At 40.1% G+C, this 17,799-nt stretch overlaps 1 protein-coding gene across 1 annotated transcript in view; it reads right to left on the bottom strand.

The window, feature by feature from the left end:
• The window catches only part of taldo1 (transaldolase 1), a 34,052-nt gene extending 17,837 nt beyond the window's left edge, over positions 1-16,215 (bottom strand). Inside the window, exons 1-3 of the mRNA XM_028794900.2 lie at positions 16,004-16,215; positions 9,056-9,179; positions 6,870-6,977 (exon numbers count right to left, since the gene is read on the bottom strand). Coding sequence (XP_028650733.1) covers positions 6,870-6,977; positions 9,056-9,179; positions 16,004-16,100 — 329 coding nt within the window. The 5' untranslated portion in view covers positions 16,101-16,215. The remainder of the gene's footprint in view (positions 1-6,869; positions 6,978-9,055; positions 9,180-16,003) is intronic.
• Positions 16,216-17,799: the final 1,584 nt, after the last annotated feature.

Below are 17,799 nucleotides of genomic sequence, written 5' to 3'. Positions count from 1 at the left end.
AAAATGATACATAAGCAATTTGGTCAAATTTGGCAAGAAATGTAAAATGTTTCCTCACATGGAAAACCAAAAAAAAAGAACCCCCACACAAAAAACAACTTTGTTATTACTAAAGGAAATTGAATGCAAAAATTTGACTGAAAAGGATCACTTCAGTAAATTTGTTAACCTAAAATTATATAATTCACTTTGGCTTATGCTACTTAAAAAGAAAACATATTACATACACTTTTTTTTTGGAACAGTTGGCTGAAAAGTTTAACCTCATTTTCAGAAAGAATGGAGATAAACTCTAATAGAATGGACATCTATAGATACCAACAGTGGTCCAGAGCACACAGTATCAAAAATGTTAAACATATATAATAAAATAAATAAATAAATAAATAAATAAATAAAATAAAAACCCAACACCACACACCAACCACCATGCCACACCTTGTACGGAACCAACATTAAGCTAGTTTCAGTACAAGTAAAATTGTTCTGCAAATCAGAACACCACTTCACCCATTCTCCACATGTTCATTTAATACACACGTTTTATCAAGGCTCAATTTGCCACAGGGGCACTTGAACCAATTTTTTAAAAAGTAAATGCTGTAGAATCTGAGTATTGGGGAGCGGCTGCTCTTCCCGCCTAGTAACGATGCAGAGTGCATTTGAGTAGGGTTTACAATTAAAAATCTTTGTCTACAGACACTCATTCTATCAGAAACTTTTGTTATCTCCATTCTTCAAATCACAAGATTAAAAATCTTAGCTATCATTACAAACTGAATGTGTTAAGTAACATTAAAATTCTAAGAAATTCTCCACCATAACTGTACAAGCGTCAAACAGAAAAAAAAAAAAAAAAAAAAATCTGGAAATACTGCGGTCAGTTCTCTCAAATACACGCACATTAGGTGGTCTGGCTACTCCGAACGAAACCACTTAGAAATGAGATTACATGTCTACATGTGAGCATTTGTAGCATAGATTGGTGATATGTTGTACTTTAAGATTCAAGAATATTTGTCATTTCATCCATATACAGTGGAACCTCGGTTCACGAACGTCTTGGCACACATACAAATTGGTTTACGACCAAAAAGTTTGCCAAACTTTTGCCTCGGTATACGAACAAGCTAGTTTCCCTTTCGGTTTGTGCGCGCAGATGATTTCCGCCCGTGTCACATTGTTCTCGGTCAGACGTGTGTGCGTGCTTTTGCTGTGAACTCTTTCTGCTCCATTTCATTTCCCTTCCGATTTGTACACACCGATTACTGTATTTAAGCACGTGTTCAGCCTCTCCCTGTTCATTGTTCTCAGTCAGACGTGCGTGCTTTACCTATGAACTCTTTGTGCTCTACAGTATTTTGTGTGCTTTTGCAGTTAACCATGGCTTCTAAGCAAGTGAAGAGTGGTGACAAGAAAGTTTTGCATAAAATTGGAATCGAAGTAAAGAAAGAAATTATTGAAAAGTATGAGCATGGCGTTCGTGTTACTGATCTTGCCACCGAGTACAAGAAGTCAAAATCTACGATGGACTATTCTAAAGCAGAAAGAATCTATTAAAGCAGCTGATGTTGCAAAAGGAGTTACAGCGTTAACCAGGCAGAGGCCTCAAGTGCTGGAAGAGGTGGAAAAACTTGCTAGTGTGGCTGAACGAGAAGCAACTTGCAGGGGATAGCGTAAGCGAGGTGACATTATGCGAGAAAGCCAGGAAGATTCATGGCGATTTGCTGCAAAACTATCCTTCTACGAGTGGCGAAAGTGAGGAATTTAAAGCCAGTAGAGGATGGTTTGAAAAGTTTCGCAAGAGAAGTGGCATTCATAGTGTGGTAAGGCATGGAAAGGCTGCTAGTTCCAACACTGAAGCGGAGAAAGAATTCGTGAAAAATTTCACAAAATTAGTGGAGGACGAAGGCTACATCCCGCAACAAGTCTTCAACTGCGACGAGACCGGATTGTTCTCCACCCAGTTCCTCCTCACTTCATGCCAGAGCTCGACTCATGCAAGGTTAGTTTTCATGGTGGTTTATGGTTAGTTTTTGTATTACGGATTTTTCAAATGTTCATTTTTCGGTTCGTAGCGTGAATTGTTGCAATGTTACTTTTCTTGGTGGTTTATTAAATTTCTGATTTTTCAAATGTTCATTTTTTTCCCTGTGCTTAAAACTCATTTAAAAAAAAAAAAAAAAAAGTTTACACAGCGATTGGGTTGTAAGGCTATGAGCATGAACTCCTGCAATGTTACTTTCTTGGTTGCTTATGGTTGGCTTTTAAATAAAGTTCGGATTTGGTCAAATGTTCCTTTCACCCCCCCCCCCCGAAGAGTATTTGGAGCGAAAGGGTCATAAGGCTACAGTATAGCATGAACTCTTACAATGTTAGTTTTCTGTTGTTCAAGGTTTTCTCAGTGTTGTTCAATGTTTTTACATTTAGTTTATTATTACGCTGTGCATTCTATGGTTTAATCAACTATATTTGTGCTTAAAAACTTAATATATATATATATTTACATACAGTTCGTATGGTCTGGAACGGATTAAATGTATTTACATACAATCCTATGGGGGAAATTGCTTCGGTTCACGACCAGAGTTTTGGAATGAATTATGGTTGTGAACAGAGGTTCCACTGTACAGTAATATAGCATACAGTGAAATGAAACAACGTTCCTCCAGAACCATGGTCCTTCAAAAAACACAGGATAACAAAGAATCCACGACACAACATGGTGCATGCGAGTCAAATGTGCAAACATGTGCAGCACTGCAGAACAGAACACATATCAGATATCAGACCGGTCCATGAGTGTTCAGGAGTCTGACTGTTTGGGGGAAGAAACTGTTACACATTCTGGTGGTGAGGGCCCAAATGCTTCAGTACTCCAAACACCCCCCCCCAATTGGATCATTCTCAATGCTGGTGGCTTTGCGCATGCAGCGTGTAGTGTAAATGTCCTTGATGGAGGGAAAAAGACACCGATGATCTTCCCAGCGGTCTTCACTATCTGTTGTAGGGCTTTGCGATCCCCGACAATGCAATTTCCAAACCAGACAGTAATGCAGTTGCTCAGGATGCTCTCTATAGTTCCTCTGTAGAATGTTGTTAAAGTAGCTGGTGGAAGATGGGCTTCCCTCAGCCTACGCAGGAAGTAGAGCCGCTGCTGGGCTTTCTTGGCTAAAGAGCTGGTGTTGTGGGACCAGGTGAGGTTCTCTGCCAGGTGGACACCCAGGAATTTGGTACTATTGACGACCTCCACAGTTGAGCCATCAATGTTCAGTGGCAGATGGTCACTCAGTCTTCTTAAAGTCAATCTCCTTTGTTTTGTCTACATTCAGACAGGTTATTGGTTTTACACCAGTCTGTTAACCGCTGCACCTCCTCTCTGTATGCTGACTCGTTGCAGAGGAGACCCACCAGTCATGTCATCGGCGAATTTTATGATGCGATTAGAGCTGTGCGTTGCTGCAGTCATGAGTCAGCAGTGTGAACAGTAAGTGCTCACTGTGGTGGTTCTGGAGATATTTCCAATCCTGACAGATCTCTCAGTCAGGAAGTCCAGAATCCAGTTACAGAGGGAGGTGTTCAGTCCCAGCAGGCTCAGCTTTTCCGTCAGCTGCTGAGGAATGATTGTGTTGAATGCTGAGCTGAAGTCAATAAACAGCATTCGAATGTATGTGTCCTTATTGTCCAGATGAGTGAGAGCCAGATGGAGAGTGGTGGCTATTGCATCATCTGTTGAACGGTTCCAGCGGTAAGCAAACTGCAGGGGATCCAGTGAGGGGGGCAGCAGGTTTTTGATGTGCCTCATGACAAGCTTCTCAAAGCACTTCATGATAATGGGTGTGAGTGCAACAGGACGGTAGTCATTGAGATTGGACACTTGTGATTTTTTTGGCACGGAACTATAGTGCGGTTTTTGAAGCAGGTTGGGACGATGGCGTTGCTCAGGGAGATGTTAAAGATGTCAGTAAAAACGTCTGCCAGCTGGTCTGCACATTCCCTTAGTACCCTGCCAAGAATATTGTCTGGTCCTGCAGCCTTCCATGGGTCGACTCTTTGTAGAGTATTTCTCACATCGGCCACAGTCAGATTTAATGCCTGGTCACTAGGAGAAGGTGGTCTTCCTCATCACTACGTTGTTCTGTGCTTCAAACCGTGCATAGGAGGTATCCCTGTCACAGGTGGGTGGCGTTGTCCTGTAATTTGCGATAGCCTGGATGCCTTTCCACATGCTCTGTGCGTCTTTGTCATGTAGGAAAAGTCCATGGATTCTCTGAGCGTGTGCACGCTTTGCTGCTCTGATGGTGTGGGATAGTTTGGCCCTCGCAGTTCTCAGGGCGATTTCATCACCTTCCCTGAAGGCAGAGTCCCAGGTCCCCAGTAGCACTTCCTCTGTAATCCACGGTTTCTGGTTGGGGCGTGCAGTGATATACTTGGAGACAGTGACATCATCAATGCACTTATTGATGTAGCTGGTAACTGATGACGTGTACTCCAAGTCAATACAATCTGTTGGTTGCAGCCTCTCTAAACATGTCCCAGTCAATGCACTCAAAACAGTCTTGAGCAACGATGGCTTCTGCTGGCCAGGTTCTCACCTGCTTCAGAACCGGTTTGGTGCGTCTGATGAGCTGGAATGCTGGAATTAACATGACAGATGTGATCGGAGTTTCCGAAGTGGGGGCGGGGTTCCACCCAATACGCTTTAGGGATGTTTGTATAAATAAGATCCTGCGTATTCGTTCCTCTCGTTGCAAAGTCCATAAACTGATGGAATTTAGGGAGCACTGACTTGAGATTCACATGATTGAAATCTCCAGTGACAATAACCAGTCCATCTGGGTGTGTGTTCTGTATGTCTGTGATGGCACTGTATAGTTCCCAGAGCGCTTCCTTACTATTAGCACTGGGGGATATGTAAACTCCAATTATGTGGATGGTGGTGAATTCCAGAGGCAAATAAAAAGGTCTACATTTAACAATCAAACTCCACTAGCGGTGTGCGCAGTAGCTAGAAACAAGCACCGAGTTACTGCACCATTCCGTGTTGATATAAAACACAGTCCACCACCGCGAGTCTTACCGCACAGAGTAGCACTTCGGTCGGCTCGAAAAAGCAGCTAGCTCATCTAGCTGAATGGTGGCGTCCGGAACACTTGTCGCGGAACCATGTCTCTGTGAAAACTAAGACACTACAGTCTCTGAACTTGTGCTGGGTAGTTTGCTGGAGTCAGATGCAGTCCAATTTATTCTCCAGGGAGCAGACATTAGAAAGTAATGTAGACGGGAGCGCCGGCTGGCTAGGGTTAGCTTTTAGCCTAGCATGGACTCCCGCTTGCTTCCCGCGTTTGTTTCCTTGTGCACCACTTCCGTGTGCCTCTCCCTCGGCCATTGGCATCAGGCGATGCCAGGGACTGAAGGTCTGGTTCTCAGAGTAGACCGAGGTCGCACAGCTTGTCCCGTAGATCATTCTATGTTTTAATATGAATATCGGTAGCAGAGAAGCGTGTCACGTTGATATACACGGACACCAGTTGTTCTGATGTCCAAGTACTACTGAAGAGCGGAAAAACAAAAATGACAAATACTACATAAAAGTACTATTTCGGTCCGGAGAGGGCGCTGCGAGCTGCCGCCATGTCGCCTCCAGTGCAGATTAGATTAATCCAATTGTCTTGATTAGACAAATGTGAAAATAAATGGATGTGGTATAATGAGAATTTAAAAAGAAAGCCAAGTCTGGATAAGCAAGTCACTCTATGGACAAGAATTCCTTTTCCATGCAAGTACATCTTAAAATTATACAGCTGTTTACGACCAAGGTTTTTGTTGTGTGCTTACTAGGTCATCAGCAAGTAATCAAGGACAGCCAACTCAAGAACAGCTTGCTCTTTCACAGACAAGTATACAAAAGCAGTCACAGTCTTAATTTATGACAATTGTAAAATTCACTTCCACTTCAATGCTAAAAACTAAAGTGGAACTCTAATTTGTTAAGTGTCACAACTGCTGATGTTTGGTCAGCAATGCCCAAATTCCTCCCTAAGTGGACATTTTGATAAATCCATATAAATAAAGGCAGACAAATTGTCAGTTTGAAGCAAGAGTGCCCAAGCATAAGTCTGCATACAGGCTTATTTTTTTTTTTTTTTTAAACAAGTGATACTCAAAATGTAAATTTCATTTTTCAAATGATTACAATTGTTCCTTTATTTTGTAAAAGATCAAAATACAGGTTTGTCTATTGTATTTATATTTAAGACTTGACATGAAAGACAGTGATATACTATATGTATGGACAGGTAAGTAAGCATCAGAGCTAGCTGCAGGGAAGAAAATGTTCTAGAAGCATGCCATTTGTGGTCTATAAAAAAAAAAAAAAAAAAAAAACCCTCTAAGATTTTACCACAATTCACTTGAAAGAAATGCTTTTGTTTAGGTACCAAAGAGCAGCAGGTAGTATGTGCACTGCTGAAGGCAAAAGATCAATCTAGAGCACTTTTCTATGGATCCCATTTTATTTTGGAAAAGTGAGGTTATTCAAAACGTGGTTTCCATGACAGTTGGCAATTAAATTACTTCCTAAACTGTTTTGATAGCTTTATTAAAAGCTTAGACTTGGACAATTTACCTTGGGATACAGAGACAGGAGTATGGTTGCCTTGATATAATGGGACCCTTGTTACACTGTGGTACTTGCAGAGAGTCCAGGTTTCCACTTTATATTAGTCTTTACTGTAACAATTATGCAGCACATCCACTGGGGGAGGTAAAAAGGGGAAACAATGCTCAATGGACAAACATCTTCACATCACTACTAAAGGATTCCAATGGAAATTATGAAAACCAAAAATTAAAGCTTCATAACTTACCTAGCATCAACCTCCGTGGAGACTCTGCCTGGGATCTTTTTCAGAATTTCCAGCCCAAAATTCACAAACAGTTTTTCCATGACATTTGTGACCTGCTCATCTTCAGCCCTTAGGATAGAGTTTCCAAATGGTAGAAAACAAAAATTAAATAACTCAAAATGAATATTACATTCATTACCACTTCAACCAAACCATTATGCCGCACATTTAAATAACCTTTGAGTACAAGCTTTAAAAATGTGCCAAATCCTGGAAATAAAGGTAGTGTCCTGTACAAATCTTCATATACAAGGCAGTTTCTCTTAGTTGGGACCGTGAGCTTATGTTAAGTAAAGTAGTTCATATTTTCATTTACAAAAAAGATTAAATTTAAAATTTGCTACTTAGTAAAACAGGCTTCCTGGCTTAATAGCACAATGCGTCTCTTACTTGTAAACTTTATAACCTTGTTAGCCTCACATCTTCTTGATAAAGATCTTATGAACATTTGATAAATTTGCGATGGCTTTAAAAAAAAAAAAAAAAAAAAAAAAAGTTTATTATATGTGTGTGTCATATAGTACAAGTTTTGGCAAGAAACCAGTAATGCATTATTAAAATGGTAATCCACATTTATTGACAACTTAATTACAAATGTGTAGCTGGTACACTAAAAACACACTTGAATATAGTAAATGTATATTTTAACAGCAAAAAAGCTGTTGTGCAATTATGGATAAAAACCCATAAGGGCATATATATTAACATTCTGATAGTATTTTACTATGTTAGAGAAATGGCTGCGGTGGGCTGGCGCCCTGCCCAGGGTTTGTTACCTGCCTTGCGCCCAGTGTTGGGTGGGATTGGCTCCAGTAGACAAATCCCCTGGTCCCCCTCCCCAAACCCCGTGACCCTGTAGTTAGGATATAGCAGGAAGGATAATGGATGGAGAAATGGTGAAAAATACTTTAAATAAAACTTTATTTCAGATAAGTACATTACAGGAAAAAAAAAAATTATGACAGCTTGTAATTATGACAAGCATTTTATGCCATATGCATTACGGATAAATATTTTTGTACATATGTTATCAGTTAAAGTATGCATTTTAAAGAATTTTTGGTTTTTGTGGTCACTCAAACCTACAGAAAATTCATTTTGTTAAAAAAAAAAAAAAAAAAAAAAAAAAAAACAAAACACTTAAAACTTGTGGTCTATAGTTTAAATTATACAGATGCCAAGGTTTACACTTTATTAAAGACTTTTGTGCATCTGGTTTTGCAGGAGCTTAGTGTAAAACATTTTGTAAGAGGATTTATAAAAAAATCAGCTGATCAAGTCACATGCAAGGTCAATGGCAATCGCCGATTTCAAGATCTGATCGGAGCATCCCTACTGGGAAGTGTCAAAATTCGTAACGCTACAACTGAATTGTTAGTGAAATGAAGAGTTAACGGCAACACATAAAATACACCTATAAACTAAGAACATACATTTCAGGAGCAAACAAGAGAAAAGTAGCAGCACATGCACTTTCCCTGACAGGCATGATGGCATTTGGCATGAAGGGTGCAACACATCAAAATGAGAAGCCATTAGCAAACATATGCAACAAAGATAAACAGGCCCTAACATGGCTCCACTAAATCAAACAAGGCACCAATATGTCATAAAATTCTATTCCAATGATCATTTATATTGGTTTATATGCACCGAGATTCCTGGTTTTATGAAGGGCCATATTTTGAAGTGTTGCGTTCAGTGAGCAATTGTTTGAGCACTTCACTATTTGCAGACCTGCAAATGAGCAAAAGAGCATCAATATGAAGGGATGTGCACAATGCACATTGTTCAAATATAAATACACACACCTCACGAAGAATAATTAAGCTACTTTCAAATATTTGAACACACACTTATTATTGAGATCATTTGAACCTTAAGTTGGCTAATGTGATGCCTGAACTGCAGATGTGTTTTATATTGAAAGTTGAAAGCCAATTGTGAAAGGCAGCATAGAGGGTCAGAAGCAGCAAGGTTGCAGCTCTGCATGGGGAGCAGTGTGTGAATACAGTATTCTATTGATATTTTGGAGGGGAGAGGAAAAAAAAAGGTTAACAGCACCATTTCAACGTCATTATTCACAAAAAACTGGCATTGCATCCAAATCTATTTCTTGTTCTTGTCAATTACCAGCTGAAACTTACCCGCCAAGACCCTTGCCATACTGAATCGCTTCTTCCAAAAGATGTTGGTATTCTGGCATACGGGCAGCTGCCAGGATCAAGGAAGGGTTTGTAGTTGCATCCTGAGGTTTGTACTCTTCAATGGCTGAAACAAAATTAAAAAAATTATAGCCACACAGTCCCCCCCCCCCCCCCCCCATTGTATTTCCTAGTAATTAATCTTTTGTAGGTTGATGGTATTTATCCTAGACAGCAGATACAACACCTCCAGACTTGGATAGAAATTACAAAAATCTAGGCTGGCTTAGGCTACAAATTAAGCAGCAGCACTAATTAGAGATACTCCGCTCAATAGTCTGTTGTAAACTGGCCAATTTACCGATCACAAAATTTTTATCCCCTGCTTTTCTAAGACTGCACTGTTCCTTTACACGAGGTAATATGTAGTTGAGCCAGGGCGAGTCTTTTTGCAGTGAACTTCCTGTAAAGAAAACAGTAGGTCAAGACTTGTTTTACCAAAGAGTGACAGATGATAGGAATCTTAGCCTTTATGTTAAAGAGTAAAACGGAGAAAAACAAACTGGAAAAGACGTCCTATGCCATTAGTCAAAGTAGCTTTTCTTGCCATTTATTCAGACATAAATTTTACGCTTTACTTAAAAGCAGACACCTTTCAGTTTGGACAAGTGAGCTGGTGTTAAAAGCAACAGCATACATTCTTAATTGGAAAAAAAGAATTTGAAGTTGCTGCTTAGTAAGCTTGTTAGCTTAACAGCAAAATGTGTCTTTTACAGTACTTCTAAACCTGTTAGCCTTGTATCTTCTTGATAAATCATATTATATGAACGTGATATTTATATATAAAAAAAATAAATAAAATCCACACACCAAAAACACCTGTATAAATACAGTAAATGGGTATTTGAACAGCAAAAAAGCTGTAGTGGAATTAAATGATTAAAACCTACAAGTTCATGTGTATTTACCATTTTACCAATATCAATTGATTATGTAAAACATTTAAGAAAATGATGAAAACTACTTTTAATTAAGCTCTCTCAGATACATACATTACAGAAAAACAATATCAGAGCTTGTATATAGAAGCATTTTATTATCTTTACACCATGTGTTATGGAAAAATATTTTGTATATAGTATATTTATATATTTTAAAAGGAGATTTCAGTATTTTTATGGTCACTATAGGACCGAAGGCTTTTATGCATTTGGTTATGCAGGAACTTAGTGTAAAATCTTTTTTTAAAGTGATGGGAGAGTCCCACCACAGAATCAGCCAATCAAGTAACATGAAATCTGGAACAAACAAAAGCACCCTGATCAGAGCATTCATAGCACCAACTACTACTAAACACAAAACAGTTGTTCTAAACATTGTGTTAATGGTGTTGCAGAAACTGTGAAGTTATAAATACAGGTCCAGTCAATGATGAATTTGAGGGCTTACGTTGCCTCCAAATCTAGTTCAAGCTCAGGATTTAAATTTAAGATGCAGTAGCAAGATGAGCCACCACAGGACACAGAATAGTAACAGATTATCTCTAAAATGAGGTACATTATACTAAAATACATCTGCAGTCTATGTTTAAAACGGACTGCTCAGGACTAAATTCCCCAATTTAGGTATCTTATGAATAAAGGATCTGCATTAAATAGTATTTTATCTCGGGACTAAGGGTGTACATAATGTTAACATATGGTCTTGAACTTATGTTTTCAGCTCTGCTAAAAGGAGGATTCTACTGTATATATTTAAATAGAACAGAGTTTGGGGTCATCAACTAGAGGATGCTGATCTCTCTTGCTACACCACCACACTGAAAATCTATAGCACTTAACCCATCTCTGTCAAATTGTATGTCGATTGCCAGTTTGTACAGGGGAAGACCATAGGCTAGGAGACTTAATATACTGTTTTCTTATGCTCAAGCACAAAATAAATCATAGGTGCTTAGCTTTCTAATAGAAAGCAAGATAAGTGAACAGTACAGTTTTAGGGTAAATGTGAATATGCTAGTTTTCTACTACTGGGAGAAACTGCACTTATTGTACTCCTAAATGCATCCCCCAACTCCCCATTTGTAGGTACTTGTATGAATGAATGTGTTATGTCGATTTTTCACCCACCCCACTAGTTAAAATTCAACAATTGCCAGCAATGCTACCATGAGCCTATAATTTTAATATTAAACTAGTGACTGAAGATGTAAATAAAATACAGCTCAAATGTTTAGCCAATTTAAGGATGAAAACCAGGAAATGTTTAAAAACTACACTAACTGATGAGGTTTACTGCGAAAAGTCTGGAGTTTAATTATAAAAATGAATGTTAATCCTCTCAAATTTGCACAACTTAGCCAAATCAATTTATTAAAGAAAAAACACACACCACACACACACTACTTCTGACAGACCGAAGTAAAAGTAGTTATGGAGCACTTCCTCGCTGGTTCTTATTTCATATGCTCCGATGACATGCACAATGAGAACTTGCTGTACTTATAATAATAATAATAAAAAAAAAAAAAGTGTACCTGCATTGTTACCTTACACAGGCACATGGAAGACACCACTGAGGTTATGGTCAAGCACCTAGCAATTGAGAGATACAGTGGGTACGGAAAGTATTCAGACCCCCTTCAATTTTTCACTCTATTATATTGCAGCCATTTGCTAAAATCATTTAAATTATTTTTTTTCCTCATTAATGTACACACAGCACCCCATATTGACAGACAAAAAAAAGAATTTTTAAAATTGTTGCAGATTTATTAAAAAAGAAAAACTGAAATATCACATGGTCCTAAGTATTCAGACCCTTTGCTCAGTATTTAGTAGAAGCACCCTTTTGAGCTAATACAGCCACGAGTCTTCTTGGGAAAGATGCAACAAGTTTTTCACACCTGGATTTGGGGATCCTCTGCCATTCCTCCTTGCAGATCCTCTCCAGTTCTGTCAGGTTGGATGGTAAACGTTGGTGGACAGCCATTTTTAGGTCTCTCCAGAGATGCTCAATTGGGTTTAAGTCAGGGCTCTGGCTGGGCCATTCAAGAACAGTCACAGAGTTGTTGTGAAGCCACTCCATTATTTTAGCTGTGTGCTTAGGGTCATTGTCTTGTTGGAAGGTAAACCTTCGGCCCAGTCTGAGGTCCTTGCACTCTGGAGAAGGTTTTTGTCCAGGATATCCCTGTACTTGGCCGCATTCATCTTTCCCTCGATTGCAACCAGTCGTCCTGTCCCTGCAGCTGAAAAACACCCCCACAGCATGATGCGGCCACCGCCATGCTTCACTGTGGGGACTGTATTGAACAAGTGATGAGCAGTGCCTGGTTGTCTCCACACATACCGCTTAGAATTAAGGCCAAAAAGTTCTATCTTGGTCTCATCAGACCAGAGAATCTTATTTCTCACCATCTGAGTCCTTCAGGTGTCTTTTAGCAAACTCCATGCGGGCTGTCATGTGTCTTGCACTGAGGAGAGGCTTCTGACAGGCCACTCTGCCATAAAGCCCTGACTGGTGGAGGGCTGCAGTGATGGTTGACTTTCTACAACTTTCTCCCATCTCATGACTGCATCTCTGGAGCTCAGCCAAAGTGATCTTTGGGTTCTTCTTTACCTCTCACCAAGGCTCTTCTCCCCCGGTAGCTCAGCTTGGCCGGACGGCCAGCTCTAGGAAGGGTTCTGGTCGTCCCAAACGTCTTCCATTTAAGGATTATGGAGGCCACTGTGCTCTTGGGAACCTTAAGTGCAGCAGAAATTTTTTTGTAACCTTGGCCACATCTGTGCCTTGCCACAATTCTGTCTCTGAGCTCTTCAGGCAGTTCCTTTGACCTCATGATTCTCATTTGCTCGGACATGCATTGTGAGCTGTAAGGTCTTATATAGACAGGTGTGTGGCTTTCCTAATCAAGTCCAATCAGTATAATCAAACACAGTTGGACTCAAATGAAGGTGATCTCAAGGATGATCAGAAGAAATGGAAAGCACCCGAGTTAAATATATGAGTGTCACAGCAAAGGGTCTGAATACTTAGGACCATGTGATATTTCAGTTTTTCTTTTTTAATAAATCTGCAACAATTTCAAAAATTCTTTTTTTTGTCTGTCAATATGGGGTGCTGTGTGTACATTAATGAGGGAAAAAATTAATTTAAATGATTTTAGCAAATGGCTGCAATATGACAAAGAGTGAAAAATTGAAGGGGGTCTGAATACTTTCCGTAACTACTGTATTTTCACAAACTGAATTATGCTCTCAGTGACTCACAGAATGCAGCTGGTGGATGACTAACATGCTGGCCTGTATGCAAACATCGGGTAATTGAGAGAATACTATTAAATGCATCAAAACAAAAACACTGCACTACTGCCCTTTAACATGGCTACTGTTGCTTTAATAAAATACAGCATAAAGGGGCAAACTTTTTTTTTTTTTTTTTTTTATAAAATCTAAAAAAGCCATATGCTAAAAAAATCGAGCACATTGGGGAACTAATTCCTGACGTCCCTACTGACAAGATAAGGAGTTATATACAACCCCCGTGAAGTATGACACTGCCTCTGATAAAACTACTCAGGCTACTGTGCACAACTGTGGATTTGTGGGATGATATCACTAGTATATTTCTTCAATTTGTTAGGATTACACTAGGGAGAAATATATGTCTAGCTTAATCTAGCAGTTCTCTTGAGGAATCAGGCTAACATTTTTTTCTGAAAAGCCTTATTCCTTACTTAAACAAGTCAATTTGTTTTAATATAAAAAGCCATACTATTTTTAAAATTACAATTTATATACAAGTCTGATTTGAATAGCGTGCAATTATAAACTTTGGTGAGAATACAGTAGAAATGCAAGGGATTTAGAAAGGTTTCTCCATTAAGGAAAAATGATTTAGTCAAATTGTTCATAGAACTTGTCTAAAATACTACTCAAGTAAGCAAAATTGGCTCCCCACACTAGGCAGTAAATGAAGTAAATAAGTCGACTGGAATTATACACAGAAATTATGTAAAATTCTCTAGTAAATTCTGCAACTCTTAAAAGCACACCATATAGATTATGCCAGATACACAGAAACAAAAGCAGACCTTTAAACGCAAAAGACATGCCACTATAAAAGGGTGTCTTCCATCTTCATTGTGCCTTTGGCGTTAAAAATTAATGAAAGAGTATACATGGCCATTCTTGTCAAAAGTCAAACTTTTATTAAGCTGTGTAACTTTAAAAGAAAAAAAAAATTGAGTTAACTAGACAAGAGTATACATTTTAGTCAATAAATTGAAATCAGATTTGTAAAATGTAATAAAAAAATATCATCCAGTTTGTACCCCATGAGACAATTTTATAACACAATCAACAAGTCCAACTTAACTGAGGTACAGTGTACTACATTAAGCCAATATACTAAATTATAATCTTAGAGAAAAAAAAAAAAAATCTATTACATATTTTTTCTGTCCAAAGCTCACATTGAATTAGTGTGGTGCTGGGGTGTCACCCTTTGCATGGCTGCTCTCGGGTCCTAATCTGGGATCCTGAGTTGGTTTGTCATGTAGTGGGTGTGGCAATGCGCTGTATCAGGGTGTGCTCCTAACCTAAAAGTTTACATATGTGTAAGATTTACACATTTGTTGGCCAGTACAGAACACACACACAAGCTCATAAACTATGGGGAATAGGTCTGATTGCTACACTGGCCTAGTCTACTCACGTCACCCAAGGGAGTTTGCTGTAGTTCCCATTATGCAATGAGAAGCATGACAACTCAACTTTGTACAAGGCCAGCTCTTGATTAGATTGCGAATCACTAGCCTTCTATTCAATAGAACATTACTTTGCAAAATGTCAAGAATCTAAAGACTGCCTCTCATATGTTATCACTCCTCAATGTTTACATATGATAGCGCAAAGTTTATTCCGTGAAATAAAATCACCACGGCCTCATACCGGGCATTAGAGGGAAAAAAAAAAAAAAAAAACCACACCAAAACACGTTTAATACTACAGTGACTACAATAGATCTTTTATAAGGAAGCATGACAAGTTACGCAAACCACATGCATGAGGATGTAAAAGCTGCCCCCACAACGAGCCAGCAGGTTTACAATTTAATGCCAACAGTAAAGAACTATAATCCTTGTAACTGTAATTGACTACTGTACATATTTAATCCTATTGGAACTTCACGCCAAGCTTCCTGCCATAAAAGACAAAGAGCTGCGATGACCAGACTGCAACAGGCACATCTAGGAATTGCATAATTGGTGTAACGGCGCCGGCAAAATTATCGAACGCCCACTAGATCAATAAGTTTCCAAACAGGATTTGCACAGCAATGGCACAGATTGATTATAACGAAGGATATTAAATCACACATTCAATCACCTCAAATTCGATGAAGAAAATAAAAAAAAATTACGAACAACACATCCCGATTAAAGCATCACTGAAGTATGAACGGATAGTTTCGCTTCCACAAACTGAAGCTTGCAGCTAAAAAAAGTTTAACTTCCTTGAGAAAAATACGAGTGTAACTCTTGCAGAAGATATGACATTTTCCATAAAAAATCAAGACTACCTGCCACAGTACTCCACAGGTAGCGGTTAACCGTTTAGCTATTTCTCCTCACGTATTGGAAACTACACCCGAAGCATTTAAATACGATGGGCACAAAAAGATCTCATAAAATTAAAAGAATTAAAGATTTTGGTAAAACTTCATACTCTGCTATGTATATACAATTAGCAGCTAGACGACTTTCCATAAACACAAATTTTACAAGGTCAAAAACATAAGGCCTCACTCACACTGGCCGACTCTTTCCAAAGCACGTGAAGAGCCCCCTATAACCCCATGAAACATAATTTGATGCCAGAACTGACAGAGGCACAAATGATACCCCTCACTGACTCATGATCTCACAGCGACCTTAAAACCCCAACTTACCGTTGAAATCACCTGTATCAGCAACAACTACTGTATATTGCTTTAGCTGCTCTAAAGCCGATTCCATCCTCTGCCGCTTCACTGGGGAGACTGACATCTCGGGGGTAGCTTTAGGGGGGCTTTTATATCACGAGAGCGCGTACCCGCCAAAAAAGAAGCCTCCACGCTTGGGGGAAAAAGAATCTCAATACGAGAACGCGCACGCACGTTATTGAAAATGCGTCAACGTACTACCAAGAAGCCGCGTGAGCACAGTGGGAGGGGAAAGGAAGTTAAAGGGTCAGTACATTGAAGTTAGTGGTAAGGCGGGACCAAAAGATATAAATTATAGGCAATACTGTGACCTGATTAAAATATCCCAAATTAAGAAAACATGCACTATTCTCTCTTAATATCACATATCTTTCACGAATTGACTGCAATTTGTGTGCTGTCATTGAACTCCAGAATGTTTTGATTTTGCTAGTGCAGAACTACGACCATCTTCACAGTCGTAATAGTTTTAAGATACGGGGTCATGTCTGTCCCCTCCTTTAACCGCCACCTTATCGTGGTGGAGGGGTTTGCGTGTCCCAATGATCCTAGGAGCTCTGTTGTTTTTTCTGTACGATCGGTGCCAGAGCTTGGTCCGCATTGCCGGCAGTAAGTCGAACCCGTTTCCAGTGAGAGTTGGACTCCGCCAGGGCTGCCCTTTGTCACCGATTCTGTTCATAACTTTTATGGACAGAATTTCTAGGCGCAGCCAGGGCGTTGAGGGGGTCCGGTTTGGTGGGCTCAGGATTGGGTCACTGCTTTTTGCAGATGATGTTGTCCTGTTTGCTTCATCAGGCCGTGATCTTCAGCTCTCTCTGGATCGGTTCGCAGCCGAGTGTGAAGCGGCTGGGATGAGAATCAGCACCTCCAAATCCGAGACCATGGTCCTCAGCCGGAAAAGGGTGGAGTGCCCTCTCAGGGTTGGTAGCGAGATCCTGCCTCAAGTGGAGGAGTTCAAGTATCTCGGGATCTTGTTCACGAGTGAGGGAAGAATGGAGCGTGAGATCGACAGGCGGATCGGTGCGGCATCTGCAGTAATGCGGGCGCTGCATCGGTCTGTCGTGGTGAAAAAGGAGCTGAGCCGCAAGGCGAAGCTCTCAATTTACCAGTCGATCTATGTTCCTACCCTCACCTATGGTCATGAGCTATGGGTAGTGACCGAAAGAACGAGATCGCGAATACAAGCGGCTGAAATGAGTTTCCTCCGCAGGGTGTCTGGGCTTTCCCTTAAAGATAGGGTGAGAAGCTCAGTCATCCGGGAGGGGCTCAGAGTAGAGCCGCTGCTCCTCCGCATCGAGAGGAGTCAGATGAGGTGGCTCGGGCATCTGATCAGGATGCCTCCTGGACGCCTCCCTGGTGAGGTGTTCCGGGCACGTCCAACCGGGAGGAGGCCCCAGGGAAGACCCAGGACACGTTGGAGGGACTATGTCTCTCGACTGGCCTGGGAACGCCTTGGGATTCTCCCGGAAGAGCTAGAAGAAGTGGCCGGGGAGAGGGAAGTCTGGGCATCTCTGCTCAAGCTGCTGCCCCCGCGACCCGACCTCGGATAAGCGGGAGACAATGGATGGATGGATGGTCATGTCTGTATCCGTATCCCAGACACTGCACGTTATGCTTGCAGCATATTCACAAAATGAAAGGTCATATAAAATACAAACAAGATTTGAAATCATTTCAACCTTTATTTACATTTAGCACTGAACGAAATCATTTTTATTTTTTATGCATCCGCCTGTGTGCAATAGTTATGGTTTTGAAGGTTT

The sequence above is a fragment of the Erpetoichthys calabaricus genome, chromosome 2 (assembly GCF_900747795.2).
Source record: "Erpetoichthys calabaricus chromosome 2, fErpCal1.3, whole genome shotgun sequence".
In the NCBI taxonomy this organism is placed as follows: domain Eukaryota; kingdom Metazoa; phylum Chordata; class Cladistia; order Polypteriformes; family Polypteridae; genus Erpetoichthys; species Erpetoichthys calabaricus.
This window is presented reverse-complemented; position numbering and strand designations above follow the sequence as displayed.